The 19,326-nt window shown below is 40.8% G+C and overlaps 1 protein-coding gene across 2 annotated transcripts in view; it reads left to right on the top strand.

Annotated features, from left to right (window-relative positions):
- Positions 1 to 19,326, top strand: part of LOC144680932 (prolyl endopeptidase-like) — a 130,697-nt gene that overhangs the window by 49,730 nt on the left and 61,641 nt on the right. For both annotated transcript variants that reach the window (XR_013576648.1, XM_078542491.1), the window contains exons 9-10: positions 5,407 to 5,604; positions 17,122 to 17,225. Coding sequence is in view for 1 of the 2 variants with exons in the window: in XM_078542491.1 (XP_078398617.1) it covers positions 5,407 to 5,604; positions 17,122 to 17,225 (302 nt within the window). In the remaining variant the exon portion in view is untranslated. The remainder of the gene's footprint in view (positions 1 to 5,406; positions 5,605 to 17,121; positions 17,226 to 19,326) is intronic.

Here is a 19,326-nt window from a genome sequence, read left to right as displayed (position 1 = left end):
TTTTGAAACAAAAACAAGCTAGGAAAGTTTGTTGAGCTACTCTAAAAATCTTCAATCGAGGTGTTCCTCCCAGTAACAGAATTTGCTTTCATACCAACGGCTATTTATTATATAATTGTACCACTAATGAATTCAGATTGTGTAACATTGAAAACTTCAGTATTAGGCTGAAAAGGTTACTCATTGCAACTGAGCACATTGATCCCAGTACCATGTTTCTTTGCCTCGACAGCCTTGACTTGGTTGGTAGCACTCTTGCCTCTGACCTTGTTTATATTCATCTCTTAACCAACATTATTAAAGGCATTATCTCTTTGCTATCTGTGAGATGATCTTGTGCGCAAATTGTATGCTGCATTTCCTGCATTGCAGGTGACTACACTTCAAAAGTACTTATTTTTATTCATTCATGGGATGTGGGCATTGCTATATGCCAGCACCTATTGCCCATCCCTAATTGCCTTTGAGAAGGTAGTGGTGAGCTGCCTTCTTGAACCGCTGCAATCCATGTGGTGTAGGTGCACCCACAGTGCTGTTAGGGAGGGAGTTCCAGGATTTTATTGTCTGTAAAGTGTTTTGTGACCTTGTGAGGTTGTGAAAGATGCCAAGTTGATTTCTTTCTTGTGATCTGCATCACATGGATTTGTGCATTATTGATCAACTTCATTCTAGTCTCTTTGATAGCAGCAGTTGCTGACAGATTGACACGAATGAATAAGATACAGATAGAACTGTCACTTTATTTGTTTAAAGGTTTTGAGACTGACCCCAGATGCTAGAAACTTTGCATGCTAAATGTGAAATTTGCATTAACACTCATTGACAGTTGCCATCATCAAAAAAAAATCCTTGAGGAAATTGATGAGTTGAAGGTGTAGAAGCAGCTACATGAATCTCAGATCCTAGCACTCTATGTCCTACCATTATGAAATTTGTGTAGAAAGCGCTAAATGTTTCCTTTGAATTCTGCTGAGAGTGGTTAGACCATCTTTTAAAGCTAAAAGCCATGTGATCTGACTATTATTGCTTCTCCCTCTCTCCAAATAAGTTCATCTTTGGCAAACTAAAGTGGTGAGAGAACAGATAATGCTAGATCAATGGGTTATCATCTCAGGTTTTAAGGAAATTGCATAGTATAAGATCCAGACGCTGATTTGACGTGGCAACATTGAAAGCTACATGCTTGTTATGTAATTGTTGAAGGCATTTTCTTTGTTTACTTGCTTGACTGTACTTTCATACATACTGACAGATTTTCCAGTAATGAATAACACATCCACACTGTGACATGGAGTTTCAGCAAGATTAAGGAGATGCTCAGCAAGTGCAAGAGGAACAAGTAGGCAGTGAGCACTGGTGCTTATGGATTTGTTTTACAATCACTCCCATAGCCTCTACTGCTAGCAAGGGATTAATATAAATTCCTCTGTAAAATAATCCCTTTCTCTCAAAATTCCCAGCAAACATCAATGGAACTTGTGAATAGAAGGTTGATCCAAGTTCCGGAAAGGACTTCTATCTGGTATGCTGCCATTCACCATAATCAGCTTTTCTAAAGAATATCCACACTTACTTTCTGCCTAGTCCTTTATATCTTGAAATTGAAATATTCTTATTCTTTCACTTCTGGATTGTTTATTTTCCTCCTTCCCTTGAGACTATGAAGCCAGTTGGTGAAGTAGGAAACCAGATGCCAATCTTCTACTTAATACTAAATTTATTTACAGAATGAAACATTACAAATGTCTGTCTTCTCTCTAACCCAGTGCCCCAGAAGCCTCTCTTTATACTCTTTGAGCAAAACAAATAATCAAATAAACTAATTAACTAAAGAACCACCCCTTACAGGGACATAGGATACTATATTCAGTGGATGTTCAACAACAAATGTGAATTGTGGAACTTTTCTTCAGACTTAGATGAGCAAGTTTGTTTCTGCACAGTTTCGAATTAAGGACTTTTCGCATGTAAAGCAAATATGATGACCACTACATTACAGAAATGAGAATGAGAGCTGTTGAAACCAAGCATTGAACCAGGGGCCTTTAGATTTTCTTGCAACTGAGCTATTTCAGCCTCGACAAAGAGAGAAAAGTGGTTATACAGCTTGAGGGGCCCCATCCCACATCAAGGGTGGGACAGGCAAGAAGGCAAGTCTCAAGTCCACCTCAGCCAGAATGGGAATTGAACCCATACTGGTGTTTTTCTGAACCACACACATCTAGTGAACTGAACTAACCAGTTCCTGAAGCCTCTCTTTACACTCTTTTGAGTAATCAAAAGATCAACACTTTAAAGGGGCCAAGACTCTCTTTATACTCTTTTGCTTAAACCAATGGAACAAAAATAAACTAATTAACAAATGAACTAATTAAATTGACAGCCCCTCAGAGGGGCACTAAGTCTCATTTTATAGACTTTTTAGAAAAACAAAACTCAATCAATTAAACAAAAATCAAGACATGAAGGGGTGACATTCCCTGGTGGGGCACTGCAACAAAAGATCAAAATTTTCGAAAGGAAACTTACAAAACCAAATCAAAATGTCATTTCTGGGGATGATAATGCAGCCCCAAGTCTCTATCTTTACATGTGCTCAAGGTGATTAATCAATCACTACCCTCCATCTGTATATCCTTAACCTTAGTAATGTAATTCACATACCATTAGCAAAAACGGTTTATTTCCAGACATGGCAGTTTTTAAATAGAACACAAAACTCTATTCATACTTTTTAAGTATAATTTAATATTCTAGATAATATATATTGTAGAATTGTGATTTTAAAAAAGGAGTTTACTGTAGAAAAGCAACAAGCAAAGCACTGCTGTGGCAATACACAGGCCTATCAGCACCTGAAAAGGAAAAAGAGCAACTTAATGGCCCAAATCTTCCTCGAAAACTAGTGGTGAGTTCACGATACATGACGTTATTAATGTGCAAATTGGCCAGTAAATTGTGCCGAAGAAAAGATAATGTCATGAGTTGCAAATTGCCATAACTTGCTGGTCAACTTACCCTGCTTCGTGTTCCTCTGACAAATGGTATCTTACCCTTAGGTAGCTGCCTTCCCTCAATTATGTTTAAGAATTTGCTAGATTTGCACGTTAAACTCACAGCAGAAAATTAGGCTTGTGCTTAACTGTAATTAACTTCTTAAAGTGATGATTGTTAATGAAATGCTAATCAATCTTGTGGCCCAGAAAGTTGAACAGTTTAAATTGTTGAGTCACATTGCATTTTTTAAGAGATTTAAAATGTTAATGTTACTTTTCCTTTCTGCCTCTTTTCTCTCTCAATCCAATCCTTCTTTCCCTCTCTTTATTTCCTTTTCTGTGCTGATTTGACTGTGACCACCTGATTCACTTTGCTCCTTCTTCATTCCTGTTTTTCTTTCTCAACCCTTAAATTTCATTGAGTTAAGGTGTTACTCTGATGGTCCCAGATGTCCTACTGCCTTTACCATGCTGTTATGAATTTGCTGTTCTAGTGACTTATCGTGCAAATTTGGCTGAAGGATAAAGGTCTTTAACATTGCAGCAAGAAGTCTGGTCCAACAAAATTGGGGCCAATGTTTTGGATGTAAATCCTACATAGAAAGTGAAAAACTGAAATAAAGAATGAAAAGAACCCGCATTTATATAGAACCTTTCAATGATCCTAGAGCATTTACATCTAATTAAATATTTTTAAGTGTAATCACTGTTACAATATAAAGAAAGGAAAAGAAGCTAGAAATCTGAAATGAAAATAGATATGACTGAAAATACAGGAATTGGGCGACCTTGATTCCAACCAACCTTGGGGATGCTAGGATGGAAGTGATTAAACCTTTAGCCTACAGTATAAAGGAAAGGATCACTAGGAAGTTCTCCTTCTCCTATGTCAAAAGGAAGGTCACAGGAGAGCAGTATTACTGATTGAACTTCAAATATCTGCTTCAAGGAAACAAAGTGTTGTAGATCACCTGCACAATCAAGAGCCAGCCACCTTCCCTCTGTTTCTCGAGCTCATTACAAAGTTCAGTGGAAACATTACCCAAGATAGGCAGTAGGGTGGATTTTACAAGGGATAAATTACCCGGCCCCTCCCAACCGAAAAGTCCGTCGGCACCGTACTGACCAGAAACCCAGTTGCCCTGAAGCGATTATAAGCTGAGCGCAGCCTTAATTGGTTCGGATTGGGTCCTCCACCCTCATCTGGGAAGAAGCACTGCCCTCGAGAGCTGTTTCTGTAGTCTCAGTAGCGCCAGAAATGAATAGTGGTCACTTCTGAATCTGCAAGCAGTCATACGGACTCGAAACGTTAACTGTGTTCCTCTCCGCAGATGCTGTCAGACCTGCTGAGTTTTTCCAGGTATTTTTGTTTTTGTCCAGGAAGAAGAGTGATCGATTCCCAACTTCAAGTAAATCAGGGACTTTTGGTCAGGCCTTCCCAGCAAGGTGGGGAAGAGTTTGGGGGGTGGGTTTTAGAGGCTGGGAGGGTTGCAGGCACAAGGAACCCCACACCAGCCCACCCCTCCCCCCAACGCATCTTCCTGCCTGGCAACAGCCCGCACATTGAAAGCTGCTGGTCTGCTTTAAGCGCCTCGTTCCTCAGTAGGCCTAAGTGCAGGCAGTCCACCAATTCTTATTTTAGAAGGCCCCACCATGGCCTTCTAAAGTGCCGGCAGGTGGTATAAAATTCACCCAGCATTTGCAAGAGTTTCCTGAATTTGTTAGTTATTATGCTAAACTTAAGCTTACTTTGTGACTACCTGAATTTTATACTGAATTCTAACCCCTTTGTAGGGTATGCAACACTTAAGAATCTGAGTATGTACGATTTTTGCTATAGCTCACGCCTGGGTGTTATTTTCTGATTCAGCCCATAACAGGAGATGCCAGAGTGTACCCCAATAAATGTGCTGAACCAAATCCATTTGTTATTTCTTTATACACAGATGTTCATGCTATATTGGTCAAGTCACATCAGGTGAAGTCTTTCATACTGCTAAGATTTCACAAAGTTGATTGTCAAAGTTTAGCTTCATTGTGTCAAACTTATAAAGCAAATCCTGAAAATCTTCAATAAATTCTCCTGCTATTAATTACTTTCAAAACATTTAAATTTTATACTGGAATTTTGCTAAGTATTTGATTAGCTTGTGTTCGCTGTAGGCCTTGACAGGTGCATTGTTGTCATTAATGTAAAATGAATAATTGCACAAAGACCTCTGATTGTGATAAAATTATTGCACACTTGTGAAAAAGGTGCACTAACATTTTTTTTAGCAATACATGAATCATCAAAAATACACAAAAGGGTAATTTGGATTGTTGCCTTACTTGAGGTCAATGTTTATAATTAAATTTCTGTCATTTGTTTTTCCAATGTATTTACTATTTAAGTGATCTGTGTTTTCAGAATGGGCAGGATGTGTCAAGAACAACTTTCTGATTTTATGCTACCTCCATGATGTGAAGCATGCTCTACAGCTTCATGAACTGGCCACAGGCGCACACATAAAGACATTTCCATTGGACGTGGGCAGTATTGTGGGCTACAGTGGGCAAAAGAAGGACACTGAAATCTTCTACCAGTTTACTAGTTTCCTGACACCAGGTTAGTACAGAAATAGATTAATAAGTAAGGTTCTACCCCAAAGACTGGAAGAAAATTTTTTTTTAACAATGGGCTAATGCCTGGTCTTCACTTTTTTTACTTTTTATAACTTTTTCTTTAACAATCAAACCTAAATCAAATATGAATTAATAGGCAAATTGTGGTCAATTTAAATTATAATTTACACATTAAGTAATAGATACACTAAAGATCTCATAGATCACTAAGCAGTCCACTGAGCATACATGACACCAATTGCAGCCATCAAAGTCCTTCATATTTTTGGTAGAATTTCAGCTCTTTTTCTTTAAGCCATCAATTCTCATCCAACATCAGCTCCCAACCAACCCTAGTTCCATGGGCATGGGTCTTCACTTCTCCAGAACCACCTCTGCTCTTCTCATGACAGTCTTGATGGAATGGATCCACCAGTATTTATCCAAACCCTCAGTGGCAACCCTGTGCACTGTATAGCTAGGTCTAGTCAGTCAATAACTTTAACAGAAAGAGCTGCTACAATGTTGTATTTGCCTGTTGCCAACTCCTGGGCCCAGCCTTCATTTTTTTTCAACCGGCCTGCACTGCAACACTGAGTGATGTGAGTTCAGATGACTGTCTTTTATCTGGTTTCAGTCAGTTTCAGTGTCTCTAGAAACCTGAAGTTTCAGTCCCTCTTTCAATTAGGGCCTGATTCAAAACATACAAGCTTTGAAACCAAAGTCAGTGTACTCAACAAGAACATTCGACAAGCCATCACTTCAGGTAACAGCTCCTACACGCTCCCCTACTGGCCCCACAAACACACGGATTTCATCACACAATACAAAAGAAAATCAAGTGGGGTGTAAAACGGATTTGCCCTACTACCGAAGTTGAATTTCACCCCAAAAGCCCTTTCATAGGGATGAACTAAACAGAATGGAGAAGGGAACAACAGGCACCCATTCTCTTTCTCCTTCCCCAACCCACTTAGTACAGCCCTCACTCATACTACCCCATTTCCAGCTCTGGTGAATCCTTTATTAATCCACCTTTTCTCTTTATAGATGCTGCTGGAGCCACTGCTTTTTTCAGCATTTTCTCTTTTTATTTATTTCCAGCATCTGAAATTCCTTTATTTATATCTTTACTATCCCATTTTGTGATTTTTTTTGTTTTTGTTCTGTAACCTAAATATTTGTAACCCATATATTCTCATCAGCCTGTGATACGACAGTTGCAATTAGTTACACTAAAATAGTTTGTGAAATGAAGGAGCATCAAGTCAAAGATTTGGATACTTATTCCATATATCATGCATCAAACTATTATGTAAACATCTCAAATATGTGTTTTTCATTGTGGAAAAGATAGTCATTAGTTAGCTTCAAATGCGGGAGGACAACTGAAATGTTGGGAAGCTGATGATGCCATCAAGCACTTGTCTGTTTCCCTTGCCACTATTGTTCTCTGAAGGCTGACTGATGCTTACAAGAGTGCATGACCAATGTGGCACAAGTAAAATCAACATGTTCGCATGACTTCACTAGCACTTGGCACATTTTGTGTGGCTTAATTATTGTTTCTTTTGTTTAACTAGGAGTATTAGCAGCTGTGGAAAACCATGTAATACATGTTAATTATTGGCAGTAATACTAATTTTTTCTTGCTATTTAAATCTAAAGCATTAAGAATTTGCTTCATAGACTCAACTGTCAGACAAAATCAATTCCTTTTGCATATTCTTGAAAAAAAACTAAATGACTTCTCTTTTCGAATGAATTGTTCTACTGGACACTGCCATTTAGATATTGTATCTTATTCTCAAACACTAAGTCTCCTTTCTTGACGTATTATTGCAAAGTCAAATAGAGAGTTTAATGAGTATGGTTGAAAATTAGCTTAGTACATTGAATTGGCCCATTTATGGTTGAATGAAGCAAGGCAGAGTTAATTAAATTAAGATCTGTCCAGGATTTGAGAGTCTGTTCAGGATTTGAAAAGTTTGTTTTAGCATTTATTAAAGGGTTAGTTCCATATGCAATGTAGAATCTTTGTTCTTGGTCATTTGGATTTGGGAGATGTTTGCAGTGTTCAGCTAAATGATCTGTCTGTGATTGTTTGGTCAATAGCTGATCAGTGAAAAAGGGTTACTCTAAGATTAACTTTTCTTTATTAATTAACAGGCTGTACCTAAGAGTTAAGCTGTAATACTTTTCAAAATAATGATTTTACTGCCATTTTATATTTTGTAACATTGTTCTGAAAAGTTCTGGGTCATATTTATCTCCCTGCTAGACACACTACTGCTTCCTGCGCAGCATGCCATTTTCCTTAATTACTACAATCCTTTCAGCAATGATAAAATGCTACAACTAAAAAGAGCAAATGAAACTTTTAAATGCTGTAATAATACAATCTGAGACATGTAAATTATAATATACTGTGACATTTAATTTTACTTACATTGAATAACCTGAGTTCTGAAATGTTTGTATAAACTATTAGTTGCAGTGTCTGCTTAGTTAAGGCTATCTAGGATCATTGGCTGCCTGTTTTTAGAAGAAATTAAGCAAATTTTAAAAGGGGAATTATTTTCATGGAAAAACAGTCTCCAGCTGTTTTTAATTGCTTGCAAACACATAACCCAATGGTATAAATTATAGATAAATATATCATCACACCACTTGTATCTGATGCCATTGTGATGAAGATAATGTGCAGCTGCTTGGGCTCTTTTCCTTTACCAGATAAAGTTCTCAAACACACGCTTTCATTGGTTTGGATTTTCACTTCAAAAGCACATAGCGCAAGTTGGGAAATTTCCGGCTCAGCACACACGCCTCAGGGAAAGTACCCTGTTGGACCCGATTTTTGCTCAGGGTGGGGGGATGGAGTCAGGCCTGCCACCACCAGACACAGATCAGAGGCAGCAGCTGCTGAGGTGGGCTGTTCAAAAGGCCCACTTCGTTCGTCCCAGTTGCTTCCTTAAATTTTAGGCTTTCTGGCCCACATTCCTCACCTCCCCAGCTGCCCCCATGACCCAATCCATGACCCAATTTATGTCCTCTAAATCACCCCGATGGTTCCTTATAACCCCCATGCTTACTTACTGCCAACTCATGCTAACCCATGTACCCCACCCACCACCTTACCCTCCATGCCAACTCATCCAGTATCCGGCATGGGAAGTCCTCAGGAGCCATGTTGAGATGAAATAAAATAACGGCCTTTAGTGTAGTTAAATGAAAACCCATTCAAAACTTTTAAATACTCTCGAGTACTTAATCCTGTATAAAAAGACTTGTATTCACGACCCCACATCAAAGAACATTTTAATAACCTTTTTGAACCGTCGATCAAATTGTAAGCTTAAGACCTCCCTGCTGAGATAATCATAGGTTGTGGGATTACCTCCTGACTCCAGAAAGCCTGTCCACCATCTACAAAGCACAAGTCAGGAGTGTGATGGAATACTCTCCATTTGCCTGAATGAGTGCAGCTCCAATGACACGCAAGAAGCTTGACACCATCCAGGACAAAGCAGTCCGCTTGACTGACACCCCATCCACAAATACTCACTCTCTCCACTACCGATGCAAAGCGGCAGCAATGTGTACATGTACAAGATGTAGTGCAGGAACTCACCAAGGCTCCTTAGACAGCACCTTCCAAACCCATGACCACTGCCATCTAGAAGGACAAGGGCAGCAGACACATGGGAACACCACCACCTGGAAGTTCCCCTCCATGCCACTCACCATCCTGACTTGGAAATATATTACCATTACTTCAATGTCACTGGGTCAAAATCCTGGAACCCCCCACCCCCTGCCCCATAGCACTCTGGGTATACCTACAACACAAGGACTGCAATGGTTCAAGAAGGCAGCTCACCACCGCCTTCTCAAGAGAAATTAAGGATGGGCATTAAATGCTGGCCTAGCCAGTGACGCCCACATCCCATCAATGAATGATGAAATAAAAATTATCACATTGCAATGAAACAAAAGCAGTAAGTAAGAAAGAGCTAAATTTTGAGTGTGGACCTATTTTAAAAGCACTTGTTACCTTCTTTGACCCTTTCTTAGACTGAACCAGATTGTTCGCAACCTTGACATTCTATTTGATCCTGACCTCACCTTCTGATGCCATAACCTCTCAATCAGAAAGACCACCTGCTCCACTTACATATTAGCACCTACCTTTGCCCCACCTTAGCCCATCTTATTTGTTTTAATAAATAAATATTTCTTATGTTCATTATGTTCTTCTTCGGCCCCTGTCTCAGGTTGATCCAGATTGTTTGCAACTTGCTTACCTCTGCCCCGGCCTTCGTCACTTCCAGACCCAACTATTCCGAGATCCTCATTTCCTCATTCTCCATAAATATCAGCTCCAAAGCTCGATTGCCAATAACATATCTCTCACCAAGTCCTGCTAATCAATCACCTCTGTACTTGCTGACCTCCTCAATCCCAACACATCTCACGATTCTCATCCTTGTTTAAATTCCCTACCCTTCCCTCCCCTGTGCCTAGAACACATTTCAGCCTCTGAGAAATACATAGAAACTAGGAGCAGGAGTAGGCCATTCGGCCCTTCGAGCCTGCTCTGCCATTCATTATGATCATGGCTGATCATCCAACTCAATAGCCTGCTCCCATTTTCTCCCCATACCCTTTGATCCCTTCTCGCCCCAAGAGCTATATCTAACTCCTTGAAAACATACAATGTTTTGGTCTCAACTACTTTCTGTGGTAACGAATTCCACAGGCTCACCACTCTCTGGGTGAAGAAATTTCTCCTCATCTCAGTCCTAAAAGGTCTACCCCATATCCTCAGACTGTGACCCCTGGTTCTGGACTCCCCCACCATCGGGAACATCCTTCCTTTATCTACCCTGTCTAGTCCTGTTAGAATTTTATAGGTTTGAATGAGTTCCCCCCCACATTCTTCTGAACTCCAGCGAATATAATCCTAATCGACCCAATCTCTCCTCATATGTCAGTCCCGCCATTCCAGGAATCAGTCGGGTAAACCTTCGCTGCACTCCCTGCAAATACATCCTTCTTCAGATAAGAAGACCAAAACTGCGCAAACTATTCCAGGTGTGGTCTCACCAAGGCCCTGTACAATTGCAGCAAGACATCCCTGTTCCTGTACTCGAATCCTATCGCTATGAAGGCCAACATACCATTTGCCTTCTTTACCGCCTGCTGCACCTGCAGGCTTACCTTCAGCGACTGGTGTACAAGGACACCCAGGTCGCGTTGCACACTCCCCTCTCTCAATTTATAGCCATTCAGATAATTGCCTTCCTGTTTCTGCTACCAAAATGGATAACCTCACATTTATCCACATTATATTGCATCTGCCATGCATTTGCCCACTCACTCCGCTTGTCCAAATCACACTGAAACATCTCTGCATCCTCCTCACAGCTCACCCTCCCACCCAGCTTTGTGTCATCTGCAAATTTGGAGATATATTTAATTCCCTCGTCTAAATCATTAATATATATTGTGAATAACTGGGGTCGCAGCACCGATCTCTGTGGGACCCCACTAGTCACTGCCTGCCATTCGGAAAAAGACCCATTTATTCCTACCCTTTGTTTCCTGTCTGCCAACCAGTTTTCTATCCATCTCAATACACTACCTCCAATCCCATGCGCTTTAATTTTACACGCCAATCTCTTATGTGGGACTTTGTCGAAAGCTTTCTGAAAGTCCAAATAAACCACATCCACTGGCTCCCCCTCATCAACTCTACTAGTTACATCCTCGAAAAATGCCAGTGGATTTGTCAAGCATGATTTCTTTTTCATAAATCCATGCTGACTCTGTCCGATTCTGCCACTGTTTTCCACGTGCTCAGCTATTAAATCTTTTATAATGGACTCTAAATACCTTCCTCTAACTTGTGCACCCTTCCCGCTTCCACTTTTTGTTCCATCATTGTCCCTTGCCTTCATCTGTCTAGCTCTAATACTCTGGAATTTCATCCCAAAACTTCTCCAGCTTTCTCTCTTCCTTAAGACCTCCCTTTAAAACCTAAATCTTTGACTAAGCTTTTGGTCGCTCTTCTTAAAATTGATTCTCTCTGGCTCAGTGACATTTATATGTTTGCACTTCGGTGAAGCATTTTGGGACATTATATGTTCAAGACACTGTATAAATGCAATCAAATCAAAAAATTGTTGGATACACTCAGCAGTTCAGGCAGTATCTGTAAAGAGGGAGAAACGGAGTTAATGCTTCAGGTCAATTACTATAAATAAAAGTAATTCAGATTATTATAGAAGAAGTGGGAATGAATGACTAAAATAGGAATTGAATTACATCTGTGCTCTGGTCCAATTATCCCTCCTTCTGATACAGCTTCACCTAAAGACTGCACGTGGTCTTGTCCCTTCCCTGTATATAGTGTTGCTGGGGAATAGGCTAGTAATAATTGATAAGTCTTGTATACAGTGCTCACTTCCTTTTATATGTTACACTTGCTTCTTGTCTTACTCTGCTTTTCCCACTTTATTGATAACATCTCTAGAGGATGCACTCTTTAAAAATAATTTGCCATGGAAAATTTGTTAGGCGTCATAAAAACTGGAGTATAATTTATAGATGCAATGACACAGACCAGTCGGCAGGACAGGTCACGCAACAGTTGCATGAGAATATCTTGGCTAAAGGATTAAGATAGTGATATTACTGAAAGTATATGTTGTGAAAAGTTACATTGGACAGGAAGTAATAAATCTACCAACGAGGCTGATATGCTTTATTAATTAATCAGCTCATATCATTGTCCTTTTTCCTAAGTGTAACATATTTACAAATCTTGTATTTCTTGCTGTCTTCTGTAAATATCTATACTATATTTAAAATCTGATGTACACATCCGCATTCTGTGCACAAACTACTTTTATGATGTTTTGCCACACAAGCAGTGAAATTTTTAAAATATTTGTCTGTTAGTGTTCATGATCCAATCCAATCCAATCAATCAATCAACATGCTTTTTCATTTTAAAAAATGTTTTCTTCCTAATACATTAATAAAATACTTTAATTTCTAATTGTTGCAATGGGAGAGAGGAATTTAATTCAGGCATTGCATACCAATGAATAATAACTTGTCTCAATAAATTAAAAATGATTTTTTTTCTGCAATAAAAGTGCATTCTTCATTGGGCGAACTTGGTTCCCTTAAAAATCATAGAAATCTGCACAGGAGGAGACAATTCAATCCATGCCTACGCCAGCTGAAAAAGAGCTCTCCAACCTAACATCATTTTCCAGCTCTTAATCTGTAGCTTTGGAGGTTACAACACTTCACATGCATTTCCAAAAACTTTTTAAATGCAATGAGGATTCTTCCTCTACCACCTTTTCAGACCCTGACAATTCCTTAGGTGAAAAAAATCCTCCTAAACTCCACTCTAATCCTTCTACGAATTACTTTAAATCTATGCCTCTGTTATTGACCTCTCTGCAAAGTGAAATAGGCCCTTCTTATCTGCTCTATTTAAGCTCCTCAATAATTTTATACACCTGAACTAAATCTAGCCTCAGCGTCCTCTGTTCCAAAGGAAATAACTCTAGTCTATCCAATCTTTCCTCAGCAGCACCCTCGTAAACTACTTCTGTGTACTCTCCACTGTGATCACATCCTTTCTGTAATATGATAAGTTGGACATTCTCATGTTTAACTTACATAACTGATGTGTACACAGCTGACAGTAATCTTAAATGTAACTCTCAGGGAGTCCTGGTAAACTGGCAGCAATGAAGCACGTAGTTGTATTTTAATAAGATACAGATGCTGGGGTGGGGAAGGTGAGAGAGAGAGAAAGAAGGAAGGGACCATCTTATCCCAGTGCTGAATTAAGTATGTTTTATTTTTAATCTATGTGCATGTAAATAATGGCAGCTTATTTGAGGTACTTGAGTACCTGTGAAACCACACCGCAAAGAATCAACATTTTAAGAAAGGAAGGGGAAATATTAGTGCCAGGAAAACTGCACAGGAGTGCAGTTCAATATTTCGAAATGTTTTGATTGTTTACATATCCATCCAGATCAATACTTTTGTGAAGAGTACTTCTCTGAGCTTTGCCAGCATACAGTAAAGTTCAGGGGTTATGCTCCCAGGAAACCTCAACAGCAAAATCATGAACGATGAACATGCTTATCAGTGGGACTCAATTAGATAGGTTCCAGCCATATGAGTTTAGCACATTGGTTTGGGCAGTTACTCCACAGCAAATTATGCTGCAGTACTTGTATAAGGCAGACAGGGCAGCCCCTGAGCAGTACATCAGTGAAGATTTCAAAACTGCACAGAGCTGGTTTGAGAGGTTCAGGCATTTCTGGGTTAACCCCTTCGTTTGGGCTGCACTTCAGCTGCAACCATTCCAGTCTCCACTCTGTCATGGCTGCCGTCTCCCCAGGGAAAGAGGAGAGAGGGAGAAGCAAATGCGGATAAGGATAAATGCAGATAAATGCTTACACAATGGGTCTTCTTATCGTGTCCACGAACAGTCTATACATGGCCTAGCCAGAACTGGACACATTTTTGCGCCTTGTTGTTGAATTCGGCAAGATCTGCAACAGTGCAGGGTTCCTCTAGTGATAGGCATTGCAGGAGATGTTGCATAGTCTGTGGCTCAGTTCCATATTCACAAGTTGTCAGGCTGGTTGTATATCCCCATTTGCTTAGTGACACCTTTGAACGACCTACACCAGTTCTTAAGTCTGTTAAGGCACCTCTAGGTTGCCCAGTTGCAATTAGCTCCAGGGGGAAGGCTTTCATCCGGTAGAATTTCCATCGCTGCGGGTTGTTCGAGACTGGTGAGCCGGTCTTTCCACAAGGCGATGCGGGCTTCAGATGGGGTTGATTGTAATGGAACAACACTATTCATGAAGCTCCATCATTTTCACATGGTCCATCTCTGACACTTCCCTTCCTTGACCTCTCTGTCTCAATTTCTGGTGATAGACTGTCCACCAATATCCATTACAAGCCTACCGACTCCCACAGTTACCTTGACTACAGCTCCTTACACCCCGCTTCCTGTAAGGACTCCATCCCATTCTCTCAGTCCCTTCGCTTCCGTCGCATCTGTTCTGATGATGCTACTTTCAAAAACAGTTCCTCTGACATGTCTTCCTTCTTCCTTAACCAAGGTTTTCCACCCACGGTGGTTGACAGGGCCCTCAACCGTGTCCGGCCCATCTCCCGCGCATCCGCCCTCACACCTTCTTCTCCCTCCCAGAAACATGATAGGGCCCCCCTTGTCCTCACTTATCACCCCACCAGCCTCCGCATTCAAAGGATCATCCTCCGCCATTTCCGCCAACTCCAGCATGATGCCACCACCAAACACATCTTCCCTTCACCACCCCCCCCCCCCCCCCCTGCCCAGGCGGCATTCCGCAGGGATCGTTCCCTCCGGGACACCCCGGTCCACTCCTCCATCACCCCCTACACCTCAACCCCCTCCCACGGCACCTTCCCATGCAACTGCAGAAGTTGCAACACTTGCCCCTATACTTCCCCTCTCCTCACCGTCCAAGGGCCCAAACACTCCTTTCAAGTGAAGCAGCATTTCACTTGCACTTCCCTCAATTTAGTCTACTGCATTCGTTGCTCCCAATGCGGTTTCCTCTACATTGGAGAGACCAAACAGACTGGGTGACAGCTTTGCAGAACACCTTCGGTCTGCCCGCAAGCATGACCCAGACCTCCCTGTCGCTTGCTATTTCAACACTCCACCCTGCTCTCATGCCCACATGTCCGTCCTTGGCCTGCTGCATTGTTCCAGTGAAGCTCAACGCAAACTGGAGGAACAGCACCTCATCTTCCGGCTAGGCAATTTACAGCCTTCCGGACTGAATATTGGGTTCAACAATTTTAGATCATGAACTCTCTCCTCCATCCCCACCCCCTTTCCGATCCCCCCCCCCTTTTTTTTCCCCAATAATTTATATAGATTTTTCTTTTCCCACCTATTTCCATTATTTTTAAATGTATTTCCATCCATTGTTTTATCTCTACCTTTTAGCCCATTTCGATTCCTTCACCCCACCCATCCCCACTAGGGCTATCTGTACCTTGCTTGTCCTGCTTTCTACCCTTAATTAGCACATTCCTTAGATAATATCACCACCTTCAACACCTCTTTGTCCTTTTGTCTATGACATCTTTTGGCTATCTCCACCTATCACTGGCCCTCTATCCAGCTCTACCCTCCCCCTCTCCTTAAACCAGCTTATATTTCACCTCTTTTCTGTTTTTACTTAGTTCTGTTGAAGAGTCATACGGACTCGAAACGTTAACTGTGTTCCTATCCGCAGATGCTGCCAGACCTGCTGAGTTTTTCTAGGTGTTTTTGTTTTTGTACTGTTAATGAAGCTCTTTCTTGACTTTAGGCGGCTGGGTGTAGGTGTATGAGAGGGTGCCTCTCATCATGTTTGACGGAGTCGCTCTTTCTTGCTGGCTGCCGTTCTTCTTATATCAGGGGGAGTGATATCCGCCAGGATATATAGGCTATTAGTGTTTGTTGGTTTTAAACAACCTGTGATAAGTCGGCAGCTTGCATTCAGAACGGCATCCATCTTCTTAGCATGAGTAGGTCTTTCCCATGCAGGGCAGGCGTATTCGGCAGTGGAATAACAAAGAGCAAGTGCACTGGTTCGCAATGTTTTCGAGCTTATTCAGGATGTTGTTTCGTGCGCTCACTTTTGCCGTCGTCTTTTCGATGTGGTTCTTGAAGGTGAGGCATCTGTCAAGGGTGAATCCTAAGTAGATATGGTGCTCGCAATGCGTGAGTGTTGCTCCACACCAGATTACTTTAAGCTGGCGTTTGGCTTCACGGTTTCTGAGGTGGAATGCACAAACTTGCGTCTTTGGGTTTGCGCGAAGGTGGTTTTCTTCATAGTAGGATGTTAGTCCCTCCAAGGCCTCAGAAAGCGTTTTCTCCACGGTGTTAAAATTAGTGCTTTGGGCAGTGACACATAAGTCATCAGCATATATAAAACAGCGTGTGACACCGCCTATAGGTTGGTCATTCGTGTAGATGTTGTACAGCAGCGGTGTAAGCACGCTTCTCTGAGGAAAATCATTGGGTGATCCGTGGGTAAGTGAAAATGCAATAGAGGGGGTCACAAATGGAGGGATGGAGGGATTTGACTGTACCTAGATTATAGGGATGTTTTGGTTTCATGTGTGATAGCATTTTTTTCAGTGAGAATTGAAAATGAAAGTTGTCCACAGCTCGGGAATTTTAGACGTGCTTGCATTATATTAGTATTCAGTTTTGTACTAGCTACAATGTGGCCTGCACCAGTTTTTAAATCCTGGCATAGGTTGTGGCACCAAAGCAATTCAGGACTCTAAAACAAATATGTTTTGTTTTTGGAGCTGTGAGCAAACACTGACTCTCATTCTTTGCTATGCCACATTGACGCTCATTTTCTGAGAATTATTTTTATTCGTATATATTGAAAATGTTTCATATGCAAATCTGTTTCAGGTATTATTTATTACTGTGATCTGACCCAAGATGATTTGGAGCCACGGATTTTCAGAGAAGTGACTGTGAAGGGATTTGATCCATTTGATTACCAGACTGTTCAGGTAATTAGTGAAAAAAAATTCTAATTATTTTAATGTGTGCAAGCTTACGTAATCATTAAAACCAAATTGTTCAAAAATTATAAATCTGTATTCAACAGAGAATAGCTAGTTTTGTTGAAGGGGGGGAATTCCAGATTTTTCCAAGTGGAGAGTGCGACAGAAATTCAACTTTCAGGCCTCCATTTTGTGCTCTAGAAAAGGGCAGCCAGGAGCTAAAAATAGAGCACCTCACTCTGCTCATTGATTCCAAAGATCCAACTGATGCCATATTCAGGCTAGCTTGTAAATGGACAAGCATTCCGCCTGCCTACGATTGTCACAAAGCCATTAGTACAAACCCATATCCATTTCAAACATGGCATAAGATGCTTTTGAACATTTGCTGCAGCTGCTGACAGGGCACTCATGAGTTTAGAATTTTTAGAGTTTTAGAACGTTTACCCTTCTTGGGAAATAGCTTTTAAGAAGAGGACATGTCCTTTATTAATATTCCCTTAGGTAATTCAGAACCTGGATACCATTTCCAGTGATCTCACTCTAGCTTTTTGTTTGTACTGGTGATCCACCAGTGGTTGCCTCTTCAGTGCTAATTGCTACTAACCACCTGGCATTCCCAAGTGCAATACAGCAGTCAAATGAATTGATACCTGGAGAAAACTCACTCGTCTTGTCTCTGCCTACTGTATTGATCAGCACCAACTACGCTTGAGCAGAAGAAAACAGTATGATAAGAACTGATAGATGCAGCTTTCTTAGCACTGCATAAAAAATAGGGTTTTGTACAAATGGAGGTTTGTGTTTTTCCAAATGTTGCAGAAATTCTCCTCCTCCCTGCTTGGAGGAAGTTCCGATTATTGCTCCTGCCCCAAACCCTATACTACCACTAAGATAAAATACAGATGTAAAGTTTTTTTTGTATTCCTGATGTAAGTGAAAACCCAGCTATCCCTCCTTGATTTTTAAAAACACCACCATCTCGAAGTCCCCCACTATCAATACCTTGGGGATCAACATTGACCAGAGGTATAACTCAACCAGCCACATCAACCCATGGCTACAAGAACAGAGGCTGGGTTCTTTTTCAAGAGTAGCTCACCTCCTGAGCCCCAAAAGCCAATCTATCAACTACAATGCTCAAACCAAGAGCATGATGGAATACCTCAAGTTACCCTGGAAAGGCAAAGTATCTCAAAAAGTTTGAAAAACAGGTTAAGTAAGCCATTTCAGGCTGCTATTATGTAGTAGCGACATGAGTGGTATTTTCCACTAATAGGATGCTGCCATCAACCCAAAAAGATGTTCTGTTTACCGCACAATTAAGTAGTGTCATGTATGAATTTTACACCGGGTGCATGGGTAATATTTCCCAACAATTAACTGATTGAATCAAACATGTTCCTCCAGCTGTTTAATAGGCATAGTACAGACCATGCTGGACCAGCCTGCGCTTGCAAAACCCAAAACAAAACATCTGTTAGATGTGATTCTGCGATTGGGCAGCTGAACAATCCTGAGTGTGCTAATAGCTACACTAACAACCAATACAATCAAACATGATTCATATATGCTTGCTAGAAGCGACATACTTTGACATGCAGGGACCCATTCTCTGTAACCAAATGTGTTCAATCTTTCCACCTTTTTCTGAGTTAACTGGACAAATGGCAACACCTCAGCCAATTAGAGTCGACTTGCTAACCAATCAGCACCGCTTTTCTCCTGCAATATACATAGTTGTGATCGCTTGAAATTTGGCATTCTTGTGTTTGCCCTGATGAGTACAATATTAAAAGCTTTTGCAACATGTCTCTCTTTTCAGCGATATTCAAATAGCAATGTTATGAGAATACCATTTCCCTCCAAATCACTCACCTGGTTTGAACATATCTCTGATCCTTTACCGTCGCTGGATCAACATCCTGGAATTCTGTAAACAAAACAATGACTAGTGGTTCAGAAAACAAACCCACAGCCCCTTCACAGAGCAGCTGAGGATACTGCAGCAGCCACATCCCAAGAACAAATCAACAAAAAACATTGTGTAAAAAATCTTAAAGTTGCTATGTTAATATAATTTTATGTTGAAATACTCATTCAAAAC

This window comes from Cetorhinus maximus, chromosome 5, assembly GCF_964194155.1.
Source record: "Cetorhinus maximus chromosome 5, sCetMax3.hap1.1, whole genome shotgun sequence".
NCBI classification, from domain to species: domain Eukaryota; kingdom Metazoa; phylum Chordata; class Chondrichthyes; order Lamniformes; family Cetorhinidae; genus Cetorhinus; species Cetorhinus maximus.
The sequence above is the reverse complement of the archived record's forward strand: the minus strand, read 5'-3'. Positions and strand labels throughout refer to the sequence as shown.